Genomic DNA, 27,205 nt, shown 5'->3' with positions numbered 1-27,205 from the left:
AAATAAAACACACCACAACCCCGAACACAACACATCGCCGCTAAAGCGCCGCGCGAGCTGCCCGCTTGTTTCGAGAACGGGTCTGTGTTGCCCGCCCCGCTCCCGCGCCGCTGCCCGCTAAATTCGAGGCTGAGGCCTTAGTGTACCTTTTTATTTATTTTTATTTTAGGAATTACAAACAAATGTATTACCTACTCAATATTTGAATTCAAATGTGTAAGTAATGTGTTGTTTGTGTTCTGTATTCATAATGACATCTGTGTGAGTAGGTACCAACGTGTTTGCTTCAACATTCGTTGAGCGACCTATAGATGAATGAGTATAGGGCAATCATAATAAATAATACAAAATATGCTTTTTAGTAATTTATTTACATGATGATCAATATCAATGGATTACAAAAATGGTTCACTTAACGTCTAAAATGCTATTATGAGCAGTTTTCATACGAAAAAATCCAAATCACAGAATGAACTTAGTGTAAATGATTAAGGTACACATGAGACTAGTGGAGTTATTTGATTAAAATCTATGAGAAACAATATAAAAGGGTATGAAAAAATACATTTCAGAGTTCCATCTCATACAAATATTAATTATTAGAAGTAAGAGTATTAGAAATAAAATTAAAGTTAAGGACCTGGTACAAAATGGTCCTAGTGTAGTTTGCTGTTTCTAATAAAGGTAGGGCACGCGCCGTTATATCGTATGGCAAAGTACGCTGAATCTAGGCTAGTGTTACGTCAGAAGCTTCTAATAAGAGTAAGTAAATAATATAATTTTCATAAATTCGAATATATGAGTTAAGATTGAGCATTGTTAAATCTAACCCATCAAGTTGGAGCTATAAAAAATTAAACGTAAGTTAGTGGTGGTAGACAGGAAGAAAATAGCTGAGGATCGGCTCGATTTCCACCAAGACGGAGCGGAGAAGAGCGAGCGGAGAAGTGTCGGGCCGTAAAATTTTTCTATAGAATTTGACAGCCGCGGCGGCGCAGCCTATGCGGAGCGGAGAACAGAAGTGTTAGTGCTACACTGTTCATACGCACCGAGCTGCGCCACTGGCGAAATTATGCTTTTATGGCACGGTGGCGGCGCGGTGGCAGCGCGGCGCGTATGAACAGTGTAGCGGCGCGGCGACGGCGCGGCGGCGGCGTCGTGTGCAGGAGCGCTTATTCAAAATACTTCTCCGCTCCGCCTTGGTGGAATCCGGACCTTAAGGACGAGACGTATTCCCGCTTTGGACTGAGGTAGACTGATGATGATATCACAAAAATCTAGTTACATGACTTTGTTTAACAACTTCTGTGAGAAGTTACCGTGCTTTGCGGAGAAACGCCTAGAAAGTATTAAAGATTCTCATAAGTATTAACATAAGAACTTTATTGCCGTTAAAATCGTTGTTAGTCTTACTTAAGTACTAAAATCTTATCCAAAATGTACTAACAATAATATATCATAAAAGTCCTATCAATAAGTTTTATATCATCGCAATTTAATTTCATATTAAATGTCTAATGGAATTTTATAAAAAATCTCAAAAAGGCACTATTTGAGTTAACATAAACTATTTACTTCATGTCAATGGTCAACTGTTATGAGTAGGAATCGAACATTGGGGCGCCTATACTTATACATGTTCTTACGTCAAACATAATATGGGCATGACCTTGTGTACACACAACAGCTAAACGCTGATAGTTCTTTTGTAGTTGTAATAATTTCGAATTTGCAACAAAGTGTATTGTAGTCCGTACACTATTTTTAATAATCACACAAAGTAAATAACTCGTGCAGCTATCATAACAAATGACGTAGGAAAAATGCACGAATATACGTCATGAGCGTGATTCGGAATATTTGAAGTTTTGCCATTTTTATTTTCATTACCAAAGAATTAAAGATACTTTATTTTGTATTTAAGTCCGAAGTCATCATTTTGTACAGAATAATAATACAATACAGGATTATTATCAGTATTTTATTGATTGTATTGCTAATACGTCATATTAATTTCAGATCTATTAACTCGTGAGTAAAATAACGTAATGAGAAAAAGAACATTGATTTTGAACTTACAAGTTATTACAATACGGTTCAAAATACGGTGGCAACATTTCACGCGCAGTGTTAACCCTCTCGCGGCTTAACCACCGCGCTGCTGGCCATCGTGTTAACCCCGCAGGTGCCGTCGCCGCGGTACACGCGGTAGTATCCTTCTTCTCCCCATCCCGAGCCCCAAGAATTCTTCACGATCCAATATGGCAGCCGCTTGTGGAAGAGGGGGTAATCTGAAAAACAACAAAATTGTTGTAGTAACTCCTCCTTTTTTAAGTCGGTTAAAAATAGGAGAAATTCAAATTCTTTATTCTAGTACCAAATAAATATAGCCTTACACTACCTCACTTTAGCAAAGAAGTTTTGGAAGAATCATAAAATACGCTATCGTGAAAAATTACAGAAATAGAAGCCTTTATTTGCATAGCTGCTACTGAGGATTTTCAAGTATCGTATAATACAATCGTATAAGTTCAGTAATTAAATTAATCTAGGTATATGCTAAATACAGGGTGTGGTTTTGTAAAACAACGCCCATATCAGGGGTGGTAGTATACACGACACTGATGCCAAAAAAAAAATTCATGGAAAAATCCATGAAATCAGAAAAATGGTATTGTTACGCGGGCGAGCTATCGGTCCCCCGCTCTCTCGGGGAGGCGGCCGCATGTGGTGTATTCCAATGAGGGTTTTCGCGAATGAAAAATCCGCCAGATGGCAATACGTAGACGCGAGGTCCAAATGCTGCATGATTGCGTTATTTTTGACATAATATTGACAGATATGTCAAAATCCACCAATCACGCAGCAGTCAGACCCCACATCCACGTCCCGCCATCTAGCGGATCTTTCATTCGCGAAAACCCTCATTAACTGATGACGTCGACGTTGTTGTCGATGCAACGTTACAGGGGGGTTACTCCGAAAATCGTTATCCGAAGTTTCGAATGTTGCCATCCCTCTCACAAAGAGCGAGATGTCAGCGCGAGTGACGGTGACAGATAGACTCAAAACTACGTAAACAGCGTTTCGGAGTAGCCCCGCAGATACCATAACAAACAGCTAAACTGACCTTTAATGCCGTAGCCCACTATGAGCACCCCATGGTCTATGTTATTGGGGTTGCAGAGTAGTTTCCAAGGATGAGAAATGCCGGCCCGGTAGAACTGCATGGCGTTCGCGTTGATGCCTGAAAAAATAGGGTGCGAATAAAAACTCCAAATCAAACAAAATGTTTAGTTATTAAAACGAGTAGAGCTCATCGCCGTTGGGGCAGGAATGTTCTCGGGTGGCACGGACGGAAGACGTAGTGTGGGCAGGCCTCCTACTAGGTCAGTGGTTCTTAACCTTTAAGTCATGAGGAACTATTTTACCAAATTTCTGTCTTGTCAGGGACCACCTCATAATCGGTCAAAACCAGTTTGACTGCAAAAATCTGTTAAAAGTGGTTTTGACCAAGATGTACAAGTGCACTTCGTGGACCACTTGGAATGCCTCCAGGGACCACCAGTGGTCCGCGGACCACCGGTTAAGAACCACTGTAGTATGTGGACCAACGATCTGGTGAAGGGCTCGGGAAGTACCTAGATGCACGAAGCGCAAGACCGGTCGTTGTGGACATTCTTGGGAGAGGCCTTTGTCCAGCAGTGGCCGCCATTTGGCTGAAACAGAACAGACAGAAAACGAATCTCCTAGATACTAATGTGGTCTCAAATTATAGGCTACCAATACTTCAAGGCAACATACATAATTTTTAAGATGATTTTCCTCATCTGTAATTTGATTTATGATTTATTATTATTTTTTCCTTCTATTTTAGTTGTTTCTTGTGTCTTTGGGAGTTTTTTTATAGAGATCTTTGCTTTGACAGAGTAGAATTAGGACAATCTTACTTACATTGTTATTTGTCTGGAAAATACAGTGTCACGTTTCTTTTTGGAAAATAAACATTTGTTATTTATTGTTACGTTTTCATTATTTTTACTCGAAGTCCCTATGGTCTTCGGTTTTATCCATAACTCACGGGCTCATCATGCCAAATGAGTTATTATTATTATTTATTTATTTATCCCCACCGTTCCCTTGGATATCGTAACAGGTGACTACGGGAGAAATATACGAACATCACGTCACTCCAACGCGTCCGGCCAGCGTGGGGAGTATAGGCCTTAGGTTTAGGTCCTTGTCGTAAATTAAAGAAGGTCGTGTTCCTACACTGGAGGCCAAACGGAACTGTTCCCATCGTTCCCTGCAACACCTATGTAGTCCGGTACTCCAGCTTGACCGCTAATAAAAACCCAACCAGTGGATGCTAAATAACCCGATGCTAGTAATGATGAAGTGAATAACTAATTACCAATGGATATCGGTCCGTTGTGTATAAGCCACTGCGCCATCTCGGTCTCGTTGGAGGAGATATTGATAGCGTCTTGTTGTACGAGCACTTGTCGTCTACCCTTCGTACGGTCGACAGCACATCAGACTATGCATTTTTGTTGAAAAATCGCTCCCATTACAACGGCATAAAGTGCCACTGTGTTAGCAAGACGTGCTGTGGTCTGTATCATGGATATTGTAAAAGATGACTACTTACGGGAGAAATACGTCTCTCCGACCCATTTGGCCAAGGCATTCCAAATCCTTCTTTCCGTAAATTGCAAAAGATTGTTTTTGCAGTGGAAATAACCTGACGATGATGATGAAGTGAATAACTAAAATCTGGTCCATGAGCACGTAGAATTTTGTCCAATGACCCCTAGCTACCCATCCTTATCGCTCGCGCGTATGTTGCTATCGCGCTCGCACACTCACTGCGGGTGCCAGTCGCACAGTCGCGACAGCAATATAATTACGCGCGAGCGATAAGGATGGGTAGCTAGGGGTCATTGGACAAAATTCTACGTGCTCACGGACCAGACTATAATTACCAATGGATATGGGTCCGTTGTGTATAAGCCACTGCGCCATCTCGGTCTCGTTGGAGGAGATATTGACGGCCCCGTTTATGTACACGCGCGAAAGCGTCTTGTTGTACGAGCACTTGTCGTCTTCGCCTTCGTAAGGGTAGTCGGACTCCGTTTCCAATCCACCTAGCTGTTCGATGGCTCTGAAAAAAAACAACATGACTTTAGTAATTTGGTAGGTATTCAAAGAAGAAAAACAACTATAACTTTAGTAATTTGGTAGGTATTCAAAAAATTAAAAACAATCTATCTTTTAAGAAAGGAGGTTAACAATTCGACACATGTTATGCAATTCTTTTTGTACTGCAAAACAGTCAAACTTCCAAAAAAATACACAACATTTTATGGGTATCTAATGTATGTACTCGTATGTTTGTTACTTTGTTCACGCATAGCTCCGAAACTAGTAACCGGATTGTGATATTGTAATATTCCGGTTAAGCGCAGCATAGGACGTCCACCTACAAGATAGACCGACGACCTCATAAATGTAGCAGGAAGGCGCTGAATGCAGGTTGGTAGAGCAACCAATCATTATGGAAATATTAGGGGGAGGCATATATTATGTTCTGCAGTGGATGTCCTACTATGGCTGATATGATGACGACGAATATCTTTTGATAACTTTAACATTAGGACCACTAATAATTTCATACAGCTACAGAATGTATCAATAAACTAATTCTAATTTAGCTCCAGTTCTAGTTCTTCTAAACCATTCTACTTATAGCAGACGAACGCACCAAGATCAAGGAATACCCGGTTTTAAAGGTCACGTATTATTTATGTATTATTTTGCATATTTCCTCAATCAAAACAGACCGAGTCATATTGCTTATCTCTACAAAATAAAATTCCCTTGAGAGAAAAATAATTGTGACTGTTGCTGATAACAACATGCGTAATAAACTAATATTGAAACGGTGATTTCCGAAACCCCACATGTGATGCTACTTTATCTTGTAAATTCATACTATTTATAATAGTAAATAATAATAATATAAATAAAAATGAATTGATGTTCGTTAGTCTGATTAAAACTCGAGAACGGCTGGGCCGATTGAGCTGATTTTGGTTTTAAAATGTTTGTCGTAGTCCAGGGTAGGTCTAAACGGTGAGCAAATACGCGCTCGATATTGTTTTTCTGTGACAGACAAAATTCCACGCGGGCAAAGCCGCGGGCGGAAAGCTAGTAGTAAATATACACTTGCGAGCAAAAATATGGAATCACCCTATTTGTTTCGAGCAATCACAAAAACTTAATGTCTAATAGAAGACAAATTAAAATGGTACCATTTTAAAGGTGATATTATAAGCTTTAAAATGGAAACTTTGCTGATTTCTGTCCTATTTTTTGTGTGATTATTTGTCTGTATATGAAAATTGTTTGTTTCCCTAATATAAATAAATAAAAATAAAAATAAATTAAATTGATACTACAGATACATACATAATCATTCAGTTCTTAAGATCGCTCGGATCAAAACACAAGGGTGGTGATTCCATACTTTTGCTCGTAAGTATAGTTTAGGTACGGATGACACCTTAACACGTTAAACACCACAGCGTATACCACAGCGAATGTATGTATTGTATTTGTTTGTACCAGAGAGTCCAGAGAATACACATTGTAAAACTGACACAAACCACTTCTTATTTGTACGATTTAAAAACATAATTTGACTGTTTGGAAGGCCAAGCGGCTTAAACTATGTACAAATAGACATACCTAGGTCAAGCCGCTGCATATTTTTTCTTCATATTTTTATTAATAAAAATATCACAAAATCGTACTGGTGTTTATTGTTCTTTTGTGACCTCTTTTTGTATTTAGTTAAATGACTACAAAAAGTCATCAAATTGTTATTACCATTATTTAAAATTTGTTGAGGTAGGTTTTTATCTTTACCGATTTACTAGAGTGTAATAATATTTATCACAAAATTATAGACGCTCATTTATTTTATTGATAAGTTTTTTGATTACCTTCATTTAGTTTATTAGAAAACATATAAACGACAAAATAAACAACGTCTAATTAAGGATTAGTAGGTAGTTAATTAAGGATACTAACAATTGATTTTGATTTGCCTTCAAATTAAATAAATATTAAATCTACACTAATATTATAAAGAGGAAAGATTTGTTTGTTTGTGTTGAATAGGCTCGAAAACTACTGGACCGATTTGAAAAAATATTTTACCATTAGAATCCTGGATTATATCTGATGAATATAGGCGATACGAAGTTCGCCGGGTCACCTCCTGTCACATAAAAAAACCTAGTTTTCCAATAAACGGATTACCAAACCCTCGAGGACTGAATGAACAGTGAAGTTTATTTTTGTTTTAAATGCGTATATAATTTATGTAAACCACTATTTGCTTTATCAAGGTAGAAACAGACATTGTTTACACATTTAATTTATAATCGAATATGAATAATAATTACCGTAAGCAATTAGTAGTGATATCAGTACATTGTTAGCTCTTCACGCCCATTCCAAGAATAATATGTTTTCATAATATGTATTTAAAATATGTCAAGGTTGCCATGCAAAGAACAATGGAGACATAATTCGCAAAAGTATGCATTCATTGTTTTATTAATACTGAAGTTCTGTTTTAATGTTATATTGTATGTGACATCCATAGCTTTTGAAGTGTTGCTGTAAAATCTCTGGTGTCAGGTTTAATGAGGCGACTGATATATCTGGCACTTCTGACAGCACTCTCATCATTATCGTCATGGCATTTATTCTCCTTCGTTCGTTTCAGCCAAATGACATCTACTGCTGGACGAAGGGGAGGACTTTGTCCAGAAGTATAGTCTGGTCTGAGCACGTAGAATTTTGTCCAATGACCCCAAGCTACCCATCCTTATCGCTCGCGCGTAATTATATTGCTTTAGAAGTCATTTGGGGCCAAGGATTTCCACAACGACCAGTCCTGTGCGGCCCGCATCCAGGTACTTCCCGCAAACTTTAGATTATCGGTCCACCTAGTGGGAGGCTATTCCGACCCGTAGTCGCCACTCGAGAACTCAACTCATATAGAATTAGAATATAGGTATTATAGGTAGGTATCTGCACATTTTTCTTTGACAAACCAATGAAACCAATTTGAAAAGCCATGCAAGTGGACACGCGTTCAAAGACTTATGTTAAGACAATCGTATCGAAAAAAATGACAGTCATTTATTACATGTTTATACAAAGTGTATTTTCCCGTCATACAGAGTATCTGTAAATAATGGTATCCGTTATTTATTGAGGTACACTTGCATTGTTTACGATTGTAAGAAATGCAGATGACATCATCCCGGGCACTAGGAGGAAGTTTGCGAATATTTTGTGGCCAAACATGGCGGATCATAATTTACTAATAAACTCGATACTTTATCCTATTTATTTACTACTGAACAGTGCGTTGTATGATTCTTAATTAAATTACTTGTTTGCTTAAATCATGGTGTTAAAATTATTAATTTGATACTCATATTTTACCTCAAAGCATGCAAATATTTAGAATTTGATAGGGTGAACAACAATACATTACTGAATAATGTCGAACAAATTAACTTAAAAAATATGCAATTAATTTTATTGTCATTGAGAAGAACGAACGCCATAGCAGAAGTTTATGCTGGTCCTTACAATTAAATAAATATAGTTGGACTTGAAACTATGTACGAGATAAAATCTTTCTGCGATAGATTAAAAATAGTTAGTAATAATACCTGGGGCTTGACCAGCACTAGCTCAGCTGGTGCAGATGACGCGTTATTTTGCAGTCGCGTTTACAAAAGGCAAAACGCGCAACTGCGTGTGGACAGAAATTATGAATCGCTAGTAAATTCGAAACGCGCGAGTAAAAACGCATCATCTGGACCATCTCTAAGCATAAATCTCCAACAATGACTAACCTGTACGCGTTATCGGGCAGGCCTCCATTGCAGCCGTGGTCCAGCTTGTCGCAGTCCACCAGCTCCTGCTCAGACAGAGAGACCAGCTCTCCAGTTTGTATCTTCCACTGGCCTTCAATGTTACCTGCATATCACAAGTCACCATGAAATGTTTGAAGTATTTTGTACTTAAAATTCAAAGCAGTAAAACATAAAATATGTAGGTAAATAGACTTCCCATGCCAATTGAATACAAACACTAATCAAATTAGAAGAGATAGGCACTAATAAATAAACGTCTAAGTTGGAAGTCGTGAAGTTTTGGCAATTTATAAGCATATAAAGTTGTTATGTTGTACAAAATGAATTGAAATGTATGGAACAGCAAAATATCTAACACCCAGATGACCCTACGTTATCAGTTTGATAATGGCAAATATTACCTGTAACGCTGAACGCCCAGNACGCCCAACAACTGCCACAGGCGCCTTGATCCTTCACCGGCGTGACGGCGCCGAAGGTCCGCCAGTCGAACGCCTCCGGGATATGCACCTTCGGGATCTTGGCCTGCCGCATCGGCACCTGGTTCGCGTCCCGCAAACTTGGCTTCAAACCCAGGTACTTGCTACGAAACTCTTCTTGAGTCAAATCTGCGAACCGAGTCACCGCATACGTAGCCGTACCAAGCTCGTAAATGTTCAGCTCGTGTATCTTCTTAATATTATCCTTAAATATGTCAAACCTCTTCGCCATCTCCACGTGGTCATTCACGTAGTCGGGCTTGTAAGTCGTCAAGAAGCTAGAAAACAATTGCTCGGCTTGTATGTGGTGGTACAACTCCGTCGATGTGCTATCCTGGTAATCGCAAGTGACCCGGTAAATCGGCGGGTGATCAGTCCAGGGCCGCAGCCAAACGTTCACGCGGCAATAACGGTTAATATTACCATCGCTTGTAACCGCGCAATCCCGTTCAAAAGAAAGCGCTGAACAGTTCGTGAACCCAACTTCGAGTTTCATTCTATAGTGTATGCCGGCAACAGCTTGTTTTTCCAGAGAGAAAATTCTTACAACCTGCTGTTTTTTTGGGTGCGGATACTTCGCCTCGATGTGCTTTAAAGATTGCTTGGCAAGCTGCATTGCAGTCTCCGCGCTCTCAAACTCTATACGAGACTCTAACGGGGTCTCGTCATCTTCACAATTCACTTCGATGTTTCTACCGTTTTGTATCCACAACCTCTCCCAAACTAGCGACACACAGTGTCGTCGTGGCAAATGTTCCAAAAAGGCACAGCTAGTTATGTTGTCGATCCATTCATATTTCAGACAGTTTGTGTACCCGACATCGAAATCAATTGTGGTCACTTTTCCTGTGGTTATCTTAGTAGTATAACTGTTGATTTGTAATACGCGTTGTTTGTACCTATGAAGGGAAGACATTTCTAGTTTTTCTAAAGATTCTTGCACTAACTGTTTTATATGGGCTCCATTAGTATCCAGGGATAACGTGTTATTGGCAAGTGATCTCTTTGTACGACTGGTCTGATCACAAGTAACTTCGAGACGCGATATTTTTCTGCTGTTAGGTACTAACCATATGTAAGACATACAAGATTTTGCAGGTCTAGTAGTGTCTAGGAAACAAGCAACATTGTCTCTCTTAGGGTCTACTTCCTTAGAACAATTCGTAGAAGCTACTATAAAATTCAGTTTGACTGGTATTTTAAGATTCAGACTCGGAACTACGTTAGGCTCTCCTTGGTGAACAAGTTTATATTTGATATTTGGAGATTTTTCCAATTTCATCAGAGATATAGTAACAAGATCTGCAATAGCTAAACCAGTAACTCGTAAGAAATCTGGGTCATCTTCGCACACGACATGAACATCATGAATGATCAACTCGTCCTCGGCAGCGGGAAACAATTTTGCAAGGCACAGCCGGTGGCCCATGCCATCTAATTCGTCACATTGATGTAGATCTTTTTCGTCCTCATCCCGTAAGCAATAAGTATAAGCTGTTTCTAGGAACATTCGCACCATTGGAACTCTCATATGCATACTGTTTTGTACAGAGTGGATTGTTAATAATTTCTGCATATTATGGGTGTTTGAATGGTCATTTAAATACTGTATCGCCTTGTCTGCATAGTAATATTTAGTTTCTTCGTCTATCTCGTCATCATAAATTTTATTTTGTCGTTTTTCCCTTACGTCAATGAAACGCTTTTGACGGCCTTTACTTTCTTTAGCTTTTATCTGTTTGCAAGTCACATGCGTATTGTCATCATCATCTAAATCAAAATTAACGCGCTTTGTTACACGAGCTATACACCGCAGCGTTGATATTGGGTCTTGGGTAGGACATTTATCAATTTTAATATTTGTTTCTGCAACCAAACAAGTTGTAGGAGATATTGTAAACTTTATTACAACATAAGTTCCATCTTTAATTTGTTCAGTGGCTTCATCAATTTTTACGACTTTATGAATATATTGAGTCTTTCCCGATCTTTCGAATTTCCGTGTGGCTGCGCTGGCGATGGTTTTAAATCTTTCTGCAGTTACATCTTGTTGTACTATTCCTCCTAAAAGCCCATGTTTTGAACTGGGCTTTCCAACTCCTTTTTCGTTACTTGAATCTTCATCGTTATTTGAGTCGCTATTACAATCAACTGTTATGTCTTTTCGTTTTAACCAAGGACGGTTCCAAATTTTAGCATGGCAATAAAGTATGTCGTCATCAAGTGATATAGTACAAAAAGATGCATTTAAGGCATTTTTTGAACACTCCGATTTTGCAGTATAGTCAATCTTGTAAATTGTGCCAGAAACTAATTTAGAAACTACTCGTTTTACTTCTATAACCTTATGGACAGCTTCAGATTTTTGTAGACTTTGATATTTTCGTAAAGATTCCTCTGCAAGATCTCTGTATTCCGATTTGCTTGCATCCTGTTCAACTTCAGACCCCAATCCTTGACTTTTATATTTGCGAGACAAAATTTCTCTTTTTCTTCTTGAAAATTTACAATCTACAGAAATAGTTCGTAGTTTTTTCCATGGCTTATCCCAAACTTTCGCAAAACAACGTTTAACATCTGTTTTATCTATAATCTTACATGAATCCGAAGTCGGAAAACCTTCACTGTTGATAAGACAATTAGTTGGTGAAACCACAAAGACTAACCTGGTCATAATTCCAGCAACGGGTTGTGTGGTCACTTCTTTTACTTCGACAACTTTGTGATGCTGGGTAATGTTCATATTTCCTAAATATACCCGTAAACATTGCTCTGCTAGAACAGTGTATTCGGGAAGACTATGATCTTGATCAATAGGACCACCAGATATTCTATCATCGTCGTCGCTTTGCCTTTTTTTTCGTCGATTTTGGTTCTCTGTTTGACATGTCACGTTAATTTCTTTTTTATTGAGCCAAGACTGTTCCCACACCTCAGAATGGCACTTTATGTTATCTGAACCACCAGCATTTACGGTAAAGTCAATTCTTGTCATAGTTCCAGCCACCACTTGTGTTGTAACTTTGTCCACCTTCGCAACTGAATGCGACTGTGTGCTTCCTGAAGTTTGCACATACTTTTGAAGCGATTCTTCTGCCAGCGCTAAGTAACGGGGGTCACTAGGATCTTTTTCCGTACGTCCACCTGCAATCTGCCTTTTCTCTCTTCGAGCCTGGTTATTTACGTCACACGTCACGTTAATTTCTTTTTTATTGAGCCAAGACTGTTCCCACACCTCAGAATGGCACTTTATGTTATCTGAACCACCAACATTTACGGTAAAGTCAATTCTTGTCATAGTTCCAGCCACCACTTGTGTTGTAACTTTGTCCACCTTCGCAACTGAATGCGACTGTGTGCTTCCTGAAGTTTGCACATACTTTTGAAGCGATTCTTCTGCCAGCGCTAAGTAACGGGGGTCACTAGGATCTTTTTCCGTACGTCCACCTGCAATCTGCCTTTTCTCTCTTCGAGCCTGGTTATTTACGTCACACGTCACGTTAATTTCTTTTTTATTGAGCCAAGACTGTTCCCACACCTCAGAATGGCACTTTATGTTATCTGAACCACCAACATTTACGGTAAAGTCAATTCTTGTCATAGTTCCAGCCACCACTTGTGTTGTAACTTTGTCCACCTTCGCAACTGAATGCGACTGTGTGCTTCCTGAAGTTTGCACATACTTTTGAAGCGATTCTTCTGCCAGCGCTAAGTAACGGGGGTCACTAGGATCTTTTTCCGTACGTCCACCTGCAATCTGCCTTTTCTCTCTTCGAGCCTGGTTATTTACGTCACACGTCACGTTAATTTCTTTTTTATTGAGCCAAGACTGTTCCCACACCTCAGAATGGCACTTTATGTTATCTGAACCACCAACATTTACGGTAAAGTCAATTCTTGTCATAGTTCCAGCCACCACTTGTGTTGTAACTTTGTCCACCTTCGCAACTGAATGCGACTGTGTGCTTCCTGAAGTTTGCACATACTTTTGAAGCGATTCTTCTGCCAGCGCTAAGTAACGGGGGTCACTAGGATCTTTTTCCGTACGTCCACCTGCAATCTGCCTTTTCTCTCTTCGAGCCTGGTTATTTACGTCACACGTCACGTTAATTTCTTTTTTATTGAGCCAAGACTGTTCCCACACCTCAGAATGGCACTTTATGTTATCTGAACCACCAACATTTACGGTAAAGTCAATTCTTGTCATAGTTCCAGCCACCACTTGTGTTGTAACTTTGTCCACCTTCGCAACTGAATGCGACTGTGTGCTTCCTGAAGTTTGCACATACTTTTGAAGCGATTCTTCTGCCAGCGCTAAGTAACGGGGGTCACTAGGATCTTTTTCCGTACGTCCACCTGCAATCTGCCTTTTCTCTCTTCGAGCCTGGTTATTTACGTCACACGTCACGTTAATTTCTTTTTTATTGAGCCAAGACTGTTCCCACACCTCAGAATGGCACTTTATGTTATCTGAACCACCAACATTTACGGTAAAGTCAATTCTTGTCATAGTTCCAGCCACCACTTGTGTTGTAACTTTGTCCACCTTCGCAACTGAATGCGACTGTGTGCTTCCTGAAGTTTGCACATACTTTTGAAGCGATTCTTCTGCCAGCGCTAAGTAACGGGGGTCACTAGGATCTTTTTCCGTACGTCCACCTGCAATCTGCCTTTTCTCTCTTCGAGCCTGGTTATTTACGTCACACGTCACGTTAATTTCTTTTTTATTGAGCCAAGACTGTTCCCACACCTCAGAATGGCACTTTATGTTATCTGAACCACCAACATTTACGGTAAAGTCAATTCTTGTCATAGTTCCAGCCACCACTTGTGTTGTAACTTTGTCCACCTTCGCAACTGAATGCGACTGTGTGCTTCCTGAAGTTTGCACATACTTTTGAAGCGATTCTTCTGCCAGCGCTAAGTAACGGGGGTCACTAGGATCTTTTTCCGTACGTCCACCTGCAATCTGCCTTTTCTCTCTTCGAGCCTGGTTATTTACGTCACACGTCACGTTAATTTCTTTTTTATTGAGCCAAGACTGTTCCCACACCTCAGAATGGCACTTTATGTTATCTGAACCACCAACATTTACGGTAAAGTCAATTCTTGTCATAGTTCCAGCCACCACTTGTGTTGTAACTTTGTCCACCTTCGCAACTGAATGCGACTGTGTGCTTCCTGAAGTTTGCACATACTTTTGAAGCGATTCTTCTGCCAGCGCTAAGTAACGGGGGTCACTAGGATCTTTTTCCGTACGTCCACCTGCAATCTGCCTTTTCTCTCTTCGAGCCTGGTTATTTACGTCACACGTCACGTTAATTTCTTTTTTATTGAGCCAAGACTGTTCCCACACCTCAGAATGGCACTTTATGTTATCTGAACCACCAACATTTACGGTAAAGTCAATTCTTGTCATAGTTCCAGCCACCACTTGTGTTGTAACTTTGTCCACCTTCGCAACTGAATGCGACTGTGTGCTTCCTGAAGTTTGCACATACTTTTGAAGCGATTCTTCTGCCAGCGCTAAGTAACGGGGGTCACTAGGATCTTTTTCCGTACGTCCACCTGCAATCTGCCTTTTCTCTCTTCGAGCCTGGTTATTTACGTCACACGTCACGTTAATTTCTTTTTTATTGAGCCAAGACTGTTCCCACACCTCAGAATGGCACTTTATGTTATCTGAACCACCAACATTTACGGTAAAGTCAATTCTTGTCATAGTTCCAGCCACCACTTGTGTTGTAACTTTGTCCACCTTCGCAACTGAATGCGACTGTGTGCTTCCTGAAGTTTGCACATACTTTTGAAGCGATTCTTCTGCCAGCGCTAAGTAACGGGGGTCACTAGGATCGTTTTCTGTAAGTCCACCTGGAACTTGCCTTTTCTCTCGACGACTTGGAATTTTAAAACCACCATTAACGAAGTTCGAGTTCAGACATCTTTTATTTCTAAATGACTCATTCAATTCTTGGTCAAGAAGATCATCTTCAACAGGGTTCTTGTTAGTGTTGTTACATGTAACATTCATTTGTCTTCCATCTTCTAACCAAGGTCTGTGCCAAACTTGAGCGTGACATAAACGAAGCGGTTCAGATTCAATTAACTTGCAACTTTCGTCATCCACTTCAAACTCATTGGAACATGTTGTATATCCTACAATAAATTCTATATTAGTCAAAAGCCCCGCTACGAGTTGTGTCGATGCTGACCTTATTTCTACAACTTTTTGTTTATTATTTTTGTTTGACTGAACTTCTAAAACCTGCAAAGCTTCCTGTACCATTTCTTGTATGCTTCTATCATTAACATTTTTATGTACTTTTTTAGTATCAACGAAACTTTCGCTTGCTGGTCTTTCAGTACAAACATACGTAATTTTATTTTCTTTCAGCCATTTTCTTTGTAAGATTTCAATGTCACATATTTTTGATCCCAAATCACGGTCAACTGTACAGTTGCCTCTTTTAGAAAATGGTTCACTTTTTTTACATTTTGTATATCCTATCAATACTACTATTTTAGTTAATATTCCATGTAATTTCTGAGTATTGCCGTTCATAATTTTCAATAATTTCAATGCATTTTCGTCCGGGGATTCAGTTTCAATCTTTTTCAATGCACTTATTGCTAGTTTATGTAGTATTGGGTCATTGACTGGCACTTGGTGTATTTTCCCCCAATTACTTTCATTATTTTTTTTATCATAACAAAATACGCTTAAAACTTGCGGACTACTTTCATCAGTGCTATCTATAACACCGTTGCAAATTTTAATCAATTTGTCGTTACTGTCACATTCTTTCTTTTTGCATGGAAGTTCTACAAGTGCTTGTAAATAGTAGAAATGTTGTTTTATATCAGATTCTTCCTCTGCAGACAACACATTTTTCAAAACACGATTCTTTATTTCTATATCTATTTCGTTCAAATAGTCTACCATCGCTTGTGCTAGAGTGTACAAATGTTTAGTATTCTTAATACTTTTTTTCATTTCACTGAATTTTTCGGCTAGATTTAACATTTTTAATTCATTAGAGTAGCTTCTTTTTATGCGATGTGTTCTTAAATCTTCTTCGGGTCTAGGATTATAACTAGAAAAGTCAAAAAAATTAATCAAATCATCTATGGTTTTCTGCTTATCTGACGGTAACACAAATTTGTTGTCTGGATCGGTTATGTCATTTGAAAGAACTCCAACATCTTTACTTGGTTTGATACCAGAAGTTTGCTGGTGGGTAAAAGATTTTGTGTAGCTATCTTCATTAGTCACTGTTTTTTCATTTGGATTGGACAGTGATGTCATAAAATGATCATGAGGAATAATTTGTTCTTGTATTTTTTTTACGTCCTCATCAGTTAAATCCTTAACGAGACCTGGTTGTGAGTGTACTTCTTTATTATGGACGAAATGTACCATTTCATCAATTGCTCCTGTATTGTCATTGTCATTGTCGTTTTTAGATGAGTTATCACGCTCATGTTCTCTGAAGATCCAGTCATTGGTACAGTTGTTAGATACCACCGCCCTGTACTTGGATCCATCTGGTAATTTCACCCAGGGCTTTTCTAACACTGATATCTTACAAGGTTTTGTAACTACACATGTTTCTGTTTGGGCGATGGAACAGCTATTGTAGTCAATCAAAAGGGTAAGAATGTATCGAACACCATTGACCACCTGAAAAAGAAAAATATCTTGTACCTTCACCAAGAGGTGATTACAATAAAGATGTTCTAAAAAGTTTTTTCTCTATTAATTATGATTGTATTACTTTAACGTTTTAATTTTGGATTGGTTACCAGTTTAGTAAGAATTTTAAAGAATTCATAAAGTTATATAAAGTCAACCTGAATTTCCGGTAAATAATAAAAATAATTCCGTGCTTCCGAGCTACATTAAAATATGCATCATAGTCTGAGTACATATAAGTTAATTAGAGAGAGTTCGCCTGCAGTGAAGAATGACCTGATAATAACTAATCGTGAATCTCGGATATACGGAGCTACTATTTACTTTATTCTGTATTTTCGTGTAATATCCATCGCTGTCACACATACTTGTTAGAACTGTCAGCCCATGGGGCAGGAAGGTGAGAATGATTTGCTTCGNATAGGGCATACCTGAACTTGTCTCTCAACGCTCACGACCTTGCTGAGCGCGTGCGTGACACCTGGTTCGTGCGCGTTGAGTTGCGTCACTCCGAGAGACGCCAACTCCGGCACGCCAGCTGCGTCGGGGTTCACGAAGGAAGCGCACCCGATGCAAGGCGCGGACGCCTGACCGCTGGGCACCGCGATGAACTGTTCTCCTGAGGTTACCTATGGTAACGAAAAAAGTTGATGTTCATATCGAAGCAAGTTTAAGATGATTATCATAGCCTAAGGCCCAGGAGGGCTACTACCTAAACGCTGTTTCCGTAGTTTCGGGTTGACCTGTCACCGTCGCGCATGCTGGCATCTCGCTTTGCGTGACAGGGATGGCACTATTCGAAAGTTTAGATAACGTTTTTCGGAGTAACCCCGCAATTTCCACAAAGGCGAAGCAGAGCGGAGAAGTGTTTTGAATAACCAATCAGCTCCACTCCGCTCCGCCTTGGTGAAAACCGGGTCTCAGGCAGTTTGACAGCTGCAGCGGCGCGGCGCGTAGCGGAGCTGTGCGGAGCGGAAATGTGGAAATAATGAAATCCGATTGGGTTATTCAAAACAATTTTCCACTTTGCTTCGCTTTGGTGGAAACCGGGCCTAATATACTGACAATCTTGCAAAGAAATAAGGGTAAGCTCCTGCACACGACGCCGCCGCCGCGCCTTTGCACTGTTTATACGCGCTGCGTGAAACCCGCTGCCGCGCCGCCGTCGCGCCTATAACTATTCTATTATTGACACTTAACTTTATTTGATGATAGTGTTTTAAGTAAGCCTATTTTTTATTGAAATGTGACTTAATTTTGAGATTACTATGTACTTAGTTGGTTTGGCATGGAACCTGGAACCCCTCACATGGAGCAATAATAGCAATTTACATAGAGGACTAACTAAATTAAGTGCAGATGGCATGTGACAGTTAACTAATTTAATTAAATAATTATGTTACAGGATGTTAAATATTGTTCTTTATATCCTAGCCAGTTAAAGGCATCGAACTATTCATATTATGTTACGGTAAATGTGAACATTATGAATAATCGCCGGTTATTATGAATAATTACCTCATGCTGTGGTAAATGTGATTAATATAAGATCATTTATGTGTGTATAAAACTAAATAGGCGGCTTAGGAGTGTCGCAAGGGCCACCCCCGCCGCACCTTAACCTATTTTTCACTTTCAATCAAAACAATGTGTTATAGGCATTATGGCAAAGTAATGTAATGCAAGAAATAGTCCAAACTCCTTTTTCTAAAATATATTAATATATGATATCAAAACGTTCAAAATGTGATGCTGTACATGAGCGCTGTACAGGAGCTGTTCTCTTATATAATATTTGTTAGTATTAAGGTTACATTATGAAATAACCACTGATAAATGTGATTATTTTATCAATTTTACCTCGCCTGTCGGTAAAATAATTATTCTAATAACCGGCGATTATTCATATTTTTCAACTTATCACATTAACCGTAACATATACAGGGTGACTGGAACTGAACCCGCCATAGCTAATACGCGTATAGAGGTCATTTGCTAATTATTGAACCTTACTTTCTATGACTAAAGTTTCATAGTTTAGGAGATATGTAAATTTATTTTTATACTTTTTCCGAAATTTGACCTAAAAACGGCTTAATTTTTTTTTCTCGCATGATTTTAACCGATTTTTTTATTTGGTAATAATATCGAATAAACCTTTAGTCAAATAAAATAAATTTTAGATCCAGATAATGATTGAATAACTAATTACGAGCCGCCAAAGTTTAACAAAAGTATAAACCATGATAAAAAATTCAAGTTCAAATTCTATTTAAAAAAAACTAATGGTGATAATGGATTACCAATGATCTTAAAAATATCTTTACCTTCTCTTCTTTAAAATGATATATCACACGTAGTAATTAGATATTGAAATTTATTAAAAATTCAAAGTTTATGAAAGAAAATGGAGTAATAATACGAAAATTATTCATACAAAGTTTCTTCAAACATCTCATATTATCTGCGATACTCCTTTTCATAACTATTTTTGTGTGTTTTTTGAAAAATTAATTTAAAATAATAATCACATTATGAAGAAAAGAGTTTACAAAAATTCAAAATCAACTTTGTACGGATAATTTTTGTATTATTACTCCATTTTCTTCCATAAACTTTGAATTTTTGACAAATTTCAATATCTAATTACAACGTGTGATATATCATTGAAAAGAAGAGAAGCTAAAGATATTTTTAAGATTATTGGCAATCCATTATCACCATTTTTTTAATTTAAATCGAATTCAAAATAGAACTTTTTATCGTGGTTTGTACTTTTGTTAGACTTTGGCGGGTCGTAACTAGTTATTCAATTATTATCTGGATCCGAAATTTATTTTATATGAATAAAGACATATTCGATATTAATATCTAATAAAAAAAACTGTTGAAATCACGCGAGAAAAAAAAATTAAGCAGTTTTTAGGTCAAATTTCGGAAAAATATGAAAAGTTTAAAAATTGACATATCTCCAAAATTATAAAACTTTAGACATAGAAAGTAAGGTTCAATAATTNAGGTCCTTCTAGACGAAGTTATTGCAAAAAAAGAAACAGAAACTAGTAAGACGTTGAGGATAGCGATATCAGCAGTCAAATGGAGAGTACATTTTAAGAGGGTACCTGTATCTCATAAACTAGAGCTGTTAGAAAAAATCTGAGGGTATATTTAAAATCAGCGAGCCTAAATTAGTAAACAACAAGTGAAAAATCTCATGCAACAAAAAAAAAGTTCGATTTTGTTGTGCAGTGTTATGAATAATTACCTCATGCTTTGGTAAATGTGATTAATATAAGATCATTTATGTGTGTATAAAACTAAATAGGCGGCTTAGGAGTGGCGCAAGGGCCACCCCCGCCGCACCTTAACCTATTTTTCACTTTCAATCAAAACAATGTGTTATAGGCATTATGGCAAAGTAATGTAATGCAAGAAATAGTCCAAACTCCTTTTTCCAAAATATATTAATATATGATATCAAAACGTTCAAAATGTGATGCTGTACATGAGCGCTGTACACGAGCTGTTCTCTTAAATAATATTTGTTAGTATTAAAGTTACATTATGAAATAATCACTAATAAATGTGATTATTTTATCACTTTTACCTCGCCTGTCGGTAATTATTCTAATAACCGGCGATTATTCATATTTTTCAACTTATCACATTAACCGTAACATATATAAGTACAACTACAATTTCATTATGGCTAGGTGAAACTAATCGATTGACATCGTAGTACATTACTACCTGATTTAAAATTTTATCGTCGTAATGTAGCATGACCGTAGCACACCGTAGCCGAGCTAATTATACGAACATATTCTTCGAGAAAATAAATGTCTTTAACCGTATATTCATTCGCAATACACTCAATATACCTATTATGAATGCATGCATAAATAAATTGTGTAAAATGTATTTTAGGTTTTCGCGTTTTTGTCTCTTTAATTCAAATCTCTGTCGATCAGAAAGTCCTTAGTTCAATTTCAATTTATGTATTTTTTCATTACATTTCGTTTCATTGCATTTCGTTAGGCTTGAATCAACTTAATCATGCATAAAGAAAGGCATTATTGTACGCTTCGGGCCATGTCAAGCCTTCGATTTAATTAAGCCATATGGAACGCCTGTGAGGCAGAAAGTCTGATATGTAGGATGTTGCCCTCAGTAATCACAAACTACCCATAGATGATAATGATGAAAGGAAACTTTCATTTACTTGGTCAAAAAAATGTTCTTTCGCCACACAATTACAAAATTAACCTTTGTTTGTAGGAGACAATCGTTTACTAAAAGTAGCCATGTCTGATATGTTTTTATTTTTATTTTAAGGCTATAACTTTTAAGATCTCTGTAATAAAACTGGTCAAGTTAGAGTCGAATTAACACACGAAGGTTTTTTGGATTTTGCAGGTATATTACAACTAACAAGTTTGATGTAGGGCTCCCCTAATTTTTAATCATATCTAATTCTACTTAACTCGCTTTCATTTAAAGACGGAGAAATTTTAAACTGTGTATTTAATTCATTTGTTTATGTGAATCAACATAATTTGCGATAAAAGTTCCAACATTTATATTTTCCGTTATATCTTAACAGTACAGTACAGTACACAATACGTTATCTAAATGGGTCGGGACAAAATGTTAATAATTATGTGAATGTTCGTTTCAGCTAAATGACGTCCACTGTTGGACAAAGGCCTCCCCCGAGGGTTTCCACAACGACTGGACTTGCGCTGCCTGCATCCAGGTACTTCCCGCGATCATCGGTCCACCTAGGACAGGGGGTCCCTAATTTATTTGAGACACGCCCCCTTTCGACCACATAAAAAATTCTGCGCCCCCCATCCTCCAGATTATTTATTCGTAGTCGCATCGAACAGTCTGGAATGCATTCTCTCAGCGGTCGCAGGTTTTTAAATACTTAACTACACAGATGGCCCGCGCCTCCCTTTAAAGCGCGACTCGCCCTCCACTTGGGGAACCTCTGACCTAGTGGGAGGCCTGCCCTATGAATGTAACAAACACGTTCTACTCACAGCGGTGTCCGTCTGCACTTCGTTGTCCAGTTTCACGGGTTCATGCTCCAGGGGTGTCTCGCTGGTCACCTCTGAGACAGCCTCGTCAGTCGTTTGAGCAGCGTCAGCGTCATCGTGGCACTCGTACGCGTCAACGATGACCTCATTCTCGCCGGTTTCTCGCACAGTGCCAGAACACCTGACGTACTTGAAGGTGTCGAGGTTACGCAGATCGTTCGCCTTGATTCTCGCTTCGATCTTCACATTTTCGGCCTAAAAATGTACTAAGTTTATTTAACAGCATAACTGAAAGCTACAAAAATTACAACAACTTTCGAGTCAATCTGAGAAAAGATTAGAATCTTAGAATGCCTGGTGGTGACTACTCCAACATAAATGGGTAAGGTGAAAGTTACCAATCAAAAGAAATTATATTCGCGGATTCGAACCATGGTTCGAATGTCGAAACGCCGAATTCATACCCGGAACGAGTAGCCCAAGCTGTGAACCGACGAATGATTTATCGTCTTAGTTCAAGGATCCTATAGCTATTATTTGGACAGCTGCTTTGAATGAAATTTACAATTAATGCATCTGCATAATATGATGCGTGATGGAAGGCATATACGAATGTCTTCCTAAAGTAGAATACGTTATTATATGGTGAGTTAGCTTTAAGAGGTTTTTCAGCATCACCGGGCACAGAAGTACGAGTAAGGTACTCTAGCCGTTTGGCGATCGTCGGTGCGCGTACCGACGAGGCCGATTGTGGGCTTCAGACCGACGTTCACAACCGGGCCTTCAATATGTAGTGTGGAGAATTAAATCAAAGAATGCAAAGATTTTACTTATAATAAATACCATAACAAAGTACTAGACAAAAAGAGATACACAAGCTACAATTTTTTTTTACCTATAGGTACAGCAAAAGGTAGCAAAATTCATCAGGGTAATAGGAGTTTTATGGACTATTCCCTTGCCTAGTTATTTATGTTCTAAATATAGCTAAATACTATAAAGTACAGCTGGCACTAGAAATGTTGGAGAAACCCTACAGTTCACTCTTAAGGACTTATACATTANACTGAAAGCTACAAAAATTACAATAACTTTCGAGTCAATCTGAGAAAAGATTAGAATCTTAGAATGCCTGGTGGTGACTACTCCAACATAAATGTGTAAGGTACCAATCAAAAGAAATAACATTCGCGGATTCGAATCATGGTTCGAAACACCGAATTCGTACCCGGTACAAGTAGCCCGTGGTGTGAATCAACGAGTGATTTATCGTAGTAGTTCAAGGATCCTATAGATGTTATTTGGACAGCTGCTTTGAATGAAATATACAATTAATGCATCTGCATTATATGATGCGTGCTGGATGGCATATACGAATGTCTTCCTAAAGTAGAATACATTATTGTATGGTGATTACCAGTGTGAAAACCAGTGGCATATCCCAGTTATATCTGGAATTCTGGACTACACAATTTGCATCAATATGTAGTTTTTTTTTGGCGCGCGCTGTTAGCTTTAAGAGCTTTTTCAGTATCACCGGGCACAGAAGTACGAGTAAGGTACTCTAGCCGTTTGGCGATCGTCGGTGCGCGTGCCGACGAGGCCGAGTCTGGGCTTCAGACCGACGTTCGCAATCAGGCCGTCAATATGTAGTGTGGAGAATTAAATCAAAGAATGCAAAGATTTTGCTTATAATAAATAACATAACAAAGTATTAAACAAAAAGAGATACACAAGCTACAATTTTTTTTTACCTATACAGCAAAAGGCAGCAAAATTCATCAGGGTAATAGGAGTTTTATGGACTATTCCCTTGCCTAGTTATTTATGTTCTAAATATAGCTAAATACTATAAAGTACAGCTGGCACTAGAAATGTTGGAGAAACCCTACAGTTCACTCTTAAGGACTTATACATTATAGAGATGGGTTATACTAGGTAAATTTGATACTAGGTGCACCTATTCCTAGTATTTATTAATACTCGATCCAAATACCTATTCCACCTAGTACGTAGTAATTTAGCATACTTGACGCGACTAGTGCGGACTAATCCACGTAATATGACTTTAAAATACCTACAATTTTTTTTAAAAGATAGGTACAACCGTAGTATGAATAATGCAATTTTTGAAATTGAATAATAATTCCTCCCTTCATACTTCAACAGACTTAGGACTGTCAACTTAAAAGTTGGCGTATTTAAAAGATATCAATAAATTTCATAAAAATATTTACATATTTTTCTTATTATTTACATGAATATGGTTTGACTACGTTTGTGTGCGTTTGCTTCGTCGCGCTCAAATTTGTTTGGTCAGACAGAGACAGAGTGAATCTCTACGTTCGCACATAAGCTTAGCGAGAAATACTAGGTGCGCGTAATACACGACTACGGATTACGCAATAATAACCTCTATTACTTTGATGATAGGGTCGGAAATCGTGTAATTTATAAAATACTAGGTGGATCAAGTATTTAAAAAATTGGAATAGGTGCCGCCTAGTACTGTAAAATACCTAGTGTGTGGATCTGTTCTAGTAAATACGTCTCATCTCTAATACATTAGTAGTGGCATCTTTATGATAGTAGTTTTTTATAAGGCACATAAAATAAAATATTCAAAAACTGTGTTCTTGTTATTTAATATCAAGTTACAGGGAATTGATGTGAAGTTAGAATGTAATTTTAATTTTCCATCTCTATCTTTTATGTTTTATTACAACTTCTACCAATGAAAAATCAAAACAACAAAAACCAATTCACACATAAATTAAATGGAACATTAATATTTTACCTGATTATATCTTTGCTAATAAGGCTGAGTTGCACCACCTAACTTTGACCATAACTATAACGATAACCGGTGTATTTTGAATGGAGTTTGACAGATTTTAGAAGTTTGTCAAAGTTAAAGTAAGATGGTGCAACCCAGCCTAAGTGTATCAAATAAGTATTATGCGCAGTTTTGCCATGTGTGACAATAAACTCCGCACACTTGACCTTTCAATACAGATACCACTTTATTATCTCCTGTCATACTTAGATAAAACTAAAATTACCCACAGAGCTATTAAGTAAAATGACTTATTTAATGTATTAGGATCAATTATTTATAGTTGGTTTTTTATAATAAATAATTCCAGTGAAATTAAATTATTTAATAGTCCCTCAAACAAGCCCAATTGCTTGTTCTGTGAAGTAGATTTGTTTGAAGAGATGACAGTACATCTTGCTAAAAAAAACATTACATAGATCTCAAGAAGTATGGTATTTTTCAGCAAAAATATATTCTGTCTGATGGACTACCATCACAAGTGATTTCATTGGTATAGATAGAGGTACATAATCTAAATGTTATTACTAAATTATTTAATTGATGGCTTGCTAATTAAACAATTTTCTTTTCAAAATTCTTGAATAAAATATGTAACTTTTACAAAATGGACTCCATTGTACAATACATTCTGGGCCAATATCAATATTAACATCCAGGTGTAAGATTTCCAGCTTTAGGTAAAATTAAAAATAAATTAAGTACTGTTATTACCCATGCAGAATTTTGTGCAGTTTAGAAATTAGAAAGTAAAATAAAATTATAATGTAAGAATTAATTAGTTGAAGGTATAATTCAATAAACTTTGACCAATTATTACCAAGGACAACAAAGGATTGCCATAATATGGTTATTAATAACTTGGATTCTACTCACCAATTCTTCAGCGTTTATAATTACTCCATCTTCATAAGAATAAGCTTGGTCAGGCAAACTATTCAAGTAGTCTATAAACCCACCCAAATATTTTTCTTTCTTCTCCAAAGAAAGTTCTCCAACACAAAAATTAATAAAACATTGAACAAATAAAACTACAAAAATATATTGACGCATGATGAAATATCACAACACTATCATCGCTGTAAACAGCGCAGGAAAGAATGAGAAATGACTATGTAATACGTACGTCGTAAATAAACTAATTAATTACAACGAAGTGTTTATGAATCAGCAAAGTTTTGCGTGTGTTCTTCTTCCAGTGTGTTTATAAAATAATGACACTGACATCTGTCATTTGTGACAATAGCAATTTTGACAACTGAGGCGGATTGAAACACTTGTTCCGAAACCTGCCATAATCCAAGAAGTTGTGTGTGAAGTGTGTTGAAGAAAAACACGTTCAAAGTAAAAAAAAGCATTGTTTAAGTATTTTTTTGAAGAAGTGATGACATATTATAGCCTGACCAGGAACATAAAAACCCTCGCCATGTTGCGGAAAACTAATGGTACTAATTTCTTTTAATGGCAACAGTAAATGAAAACTTCATTGAGATGTCACCTTGCAAAGTGTCAAAGTGTAAACAAACTTTATTTTAAATGTGTGCAATTGATTTTGTGAATTAAATTGCTAAAAACTTTTTATAGTCGTAAAAGAAAAGTGGTTCACAATGTGTTAAAAAATTGTCGAAGAGAAATACTAAGAGTTCGGACAATATTTTTATTGGATAATGTTTCCGACAAAGGTTGTCATGTTTATCGTATAGTACAGTCCACTATGAAAATTAACTGTGGTTTGTTTTAACAACCTATTTTAAAGTTTTTTGTCACTTTGTAAGTATTGAATTTTATGGAATTGGGAAAGAAGTACCGAGTTTGAAGCGTTCATGAGCAGACATTGCAGTTGAATATTCAAGTTATGAATTTGATTATTGATGAATAATAAAATAAATCCTACTAGCTCGATTGATGGTTTCATTTCATTTATTTAAACCAGGTTACCTATATAATCTTTTTTCGTTAATTTATGAAAATATCAAATTAGCCCGTAATCCTAAAATTAAAGTTAGCCTATTAATTTAACACAGGTACGACTGTACTCAGTGTTGCACTATCAAATGCAATTGGCGCGCCTCTATGCCAGGGTTTTTATGTTCCTGGTCGGGCTATAAATATCTAAAAGACGTGGGTGCCAGGCGTAGCGTTGGAATGCACGGAAATTTTTTTTTTCTATAAAAGATCGTGGCGCTAAA

The 27,205-nt window shown here is 37.6% G+C and overlaps 1 protein-coding gene across 1 annotated transcript; it reads right to left on the bottom strand.

Moving 5' to 3' along the window:
* Positions 1–350: 350 nt before the first annotated feature.
* Positions 351–26,221, bottom strand: LOC114364702 (uncharacterized). Its single transcript, XM_028320957.1, has 8 exons — positions 25,893–26,221; positions 22,184–22,435; positions 17,570–17,767; positions 9,368–17,126; positions 8,946–9,069; positions 4,986–5,164; positions 3,131–3,247; positions 351–2,291 (listed from the first exon to the last, which is right to left on the bottom strand). Exons 1-8 carry the CDS (start codon positions 26,067–26,069, stop codon positions 2,131–2,133), a joined length of 8,967 nt encoding a protein of 2,988 aa, XP_028176758.1. The 5' UTR covers positions 26,070–26,221; the 3' UTR covers positions 351–2,130.
* Between the last annotated feature and the right edge of the window lie 984 nt (positions 26,222–27,205).

This window comes from Ostrinia furnacalis, unplaced genomic scaffold (assembly GCF_004193835.3).
Source record: "Ostrinia furnacalis isolate ACB-3 unplaced genomic scaffold, ASM419383v2 OfSCF7464, whole genome shotgun sequence".
Classification (NCBI taxonomy): Eukaryota; Metazoa; Arthropoda; class Insecta; order Lepidoptera; family Crambidae; genus Ostrinia; species Ostrinia furnacalis.
Note: the sequence above shows the minus strand (reverse complement) of the source record. Positions and strands in the feature narration are given on the sequence as shown.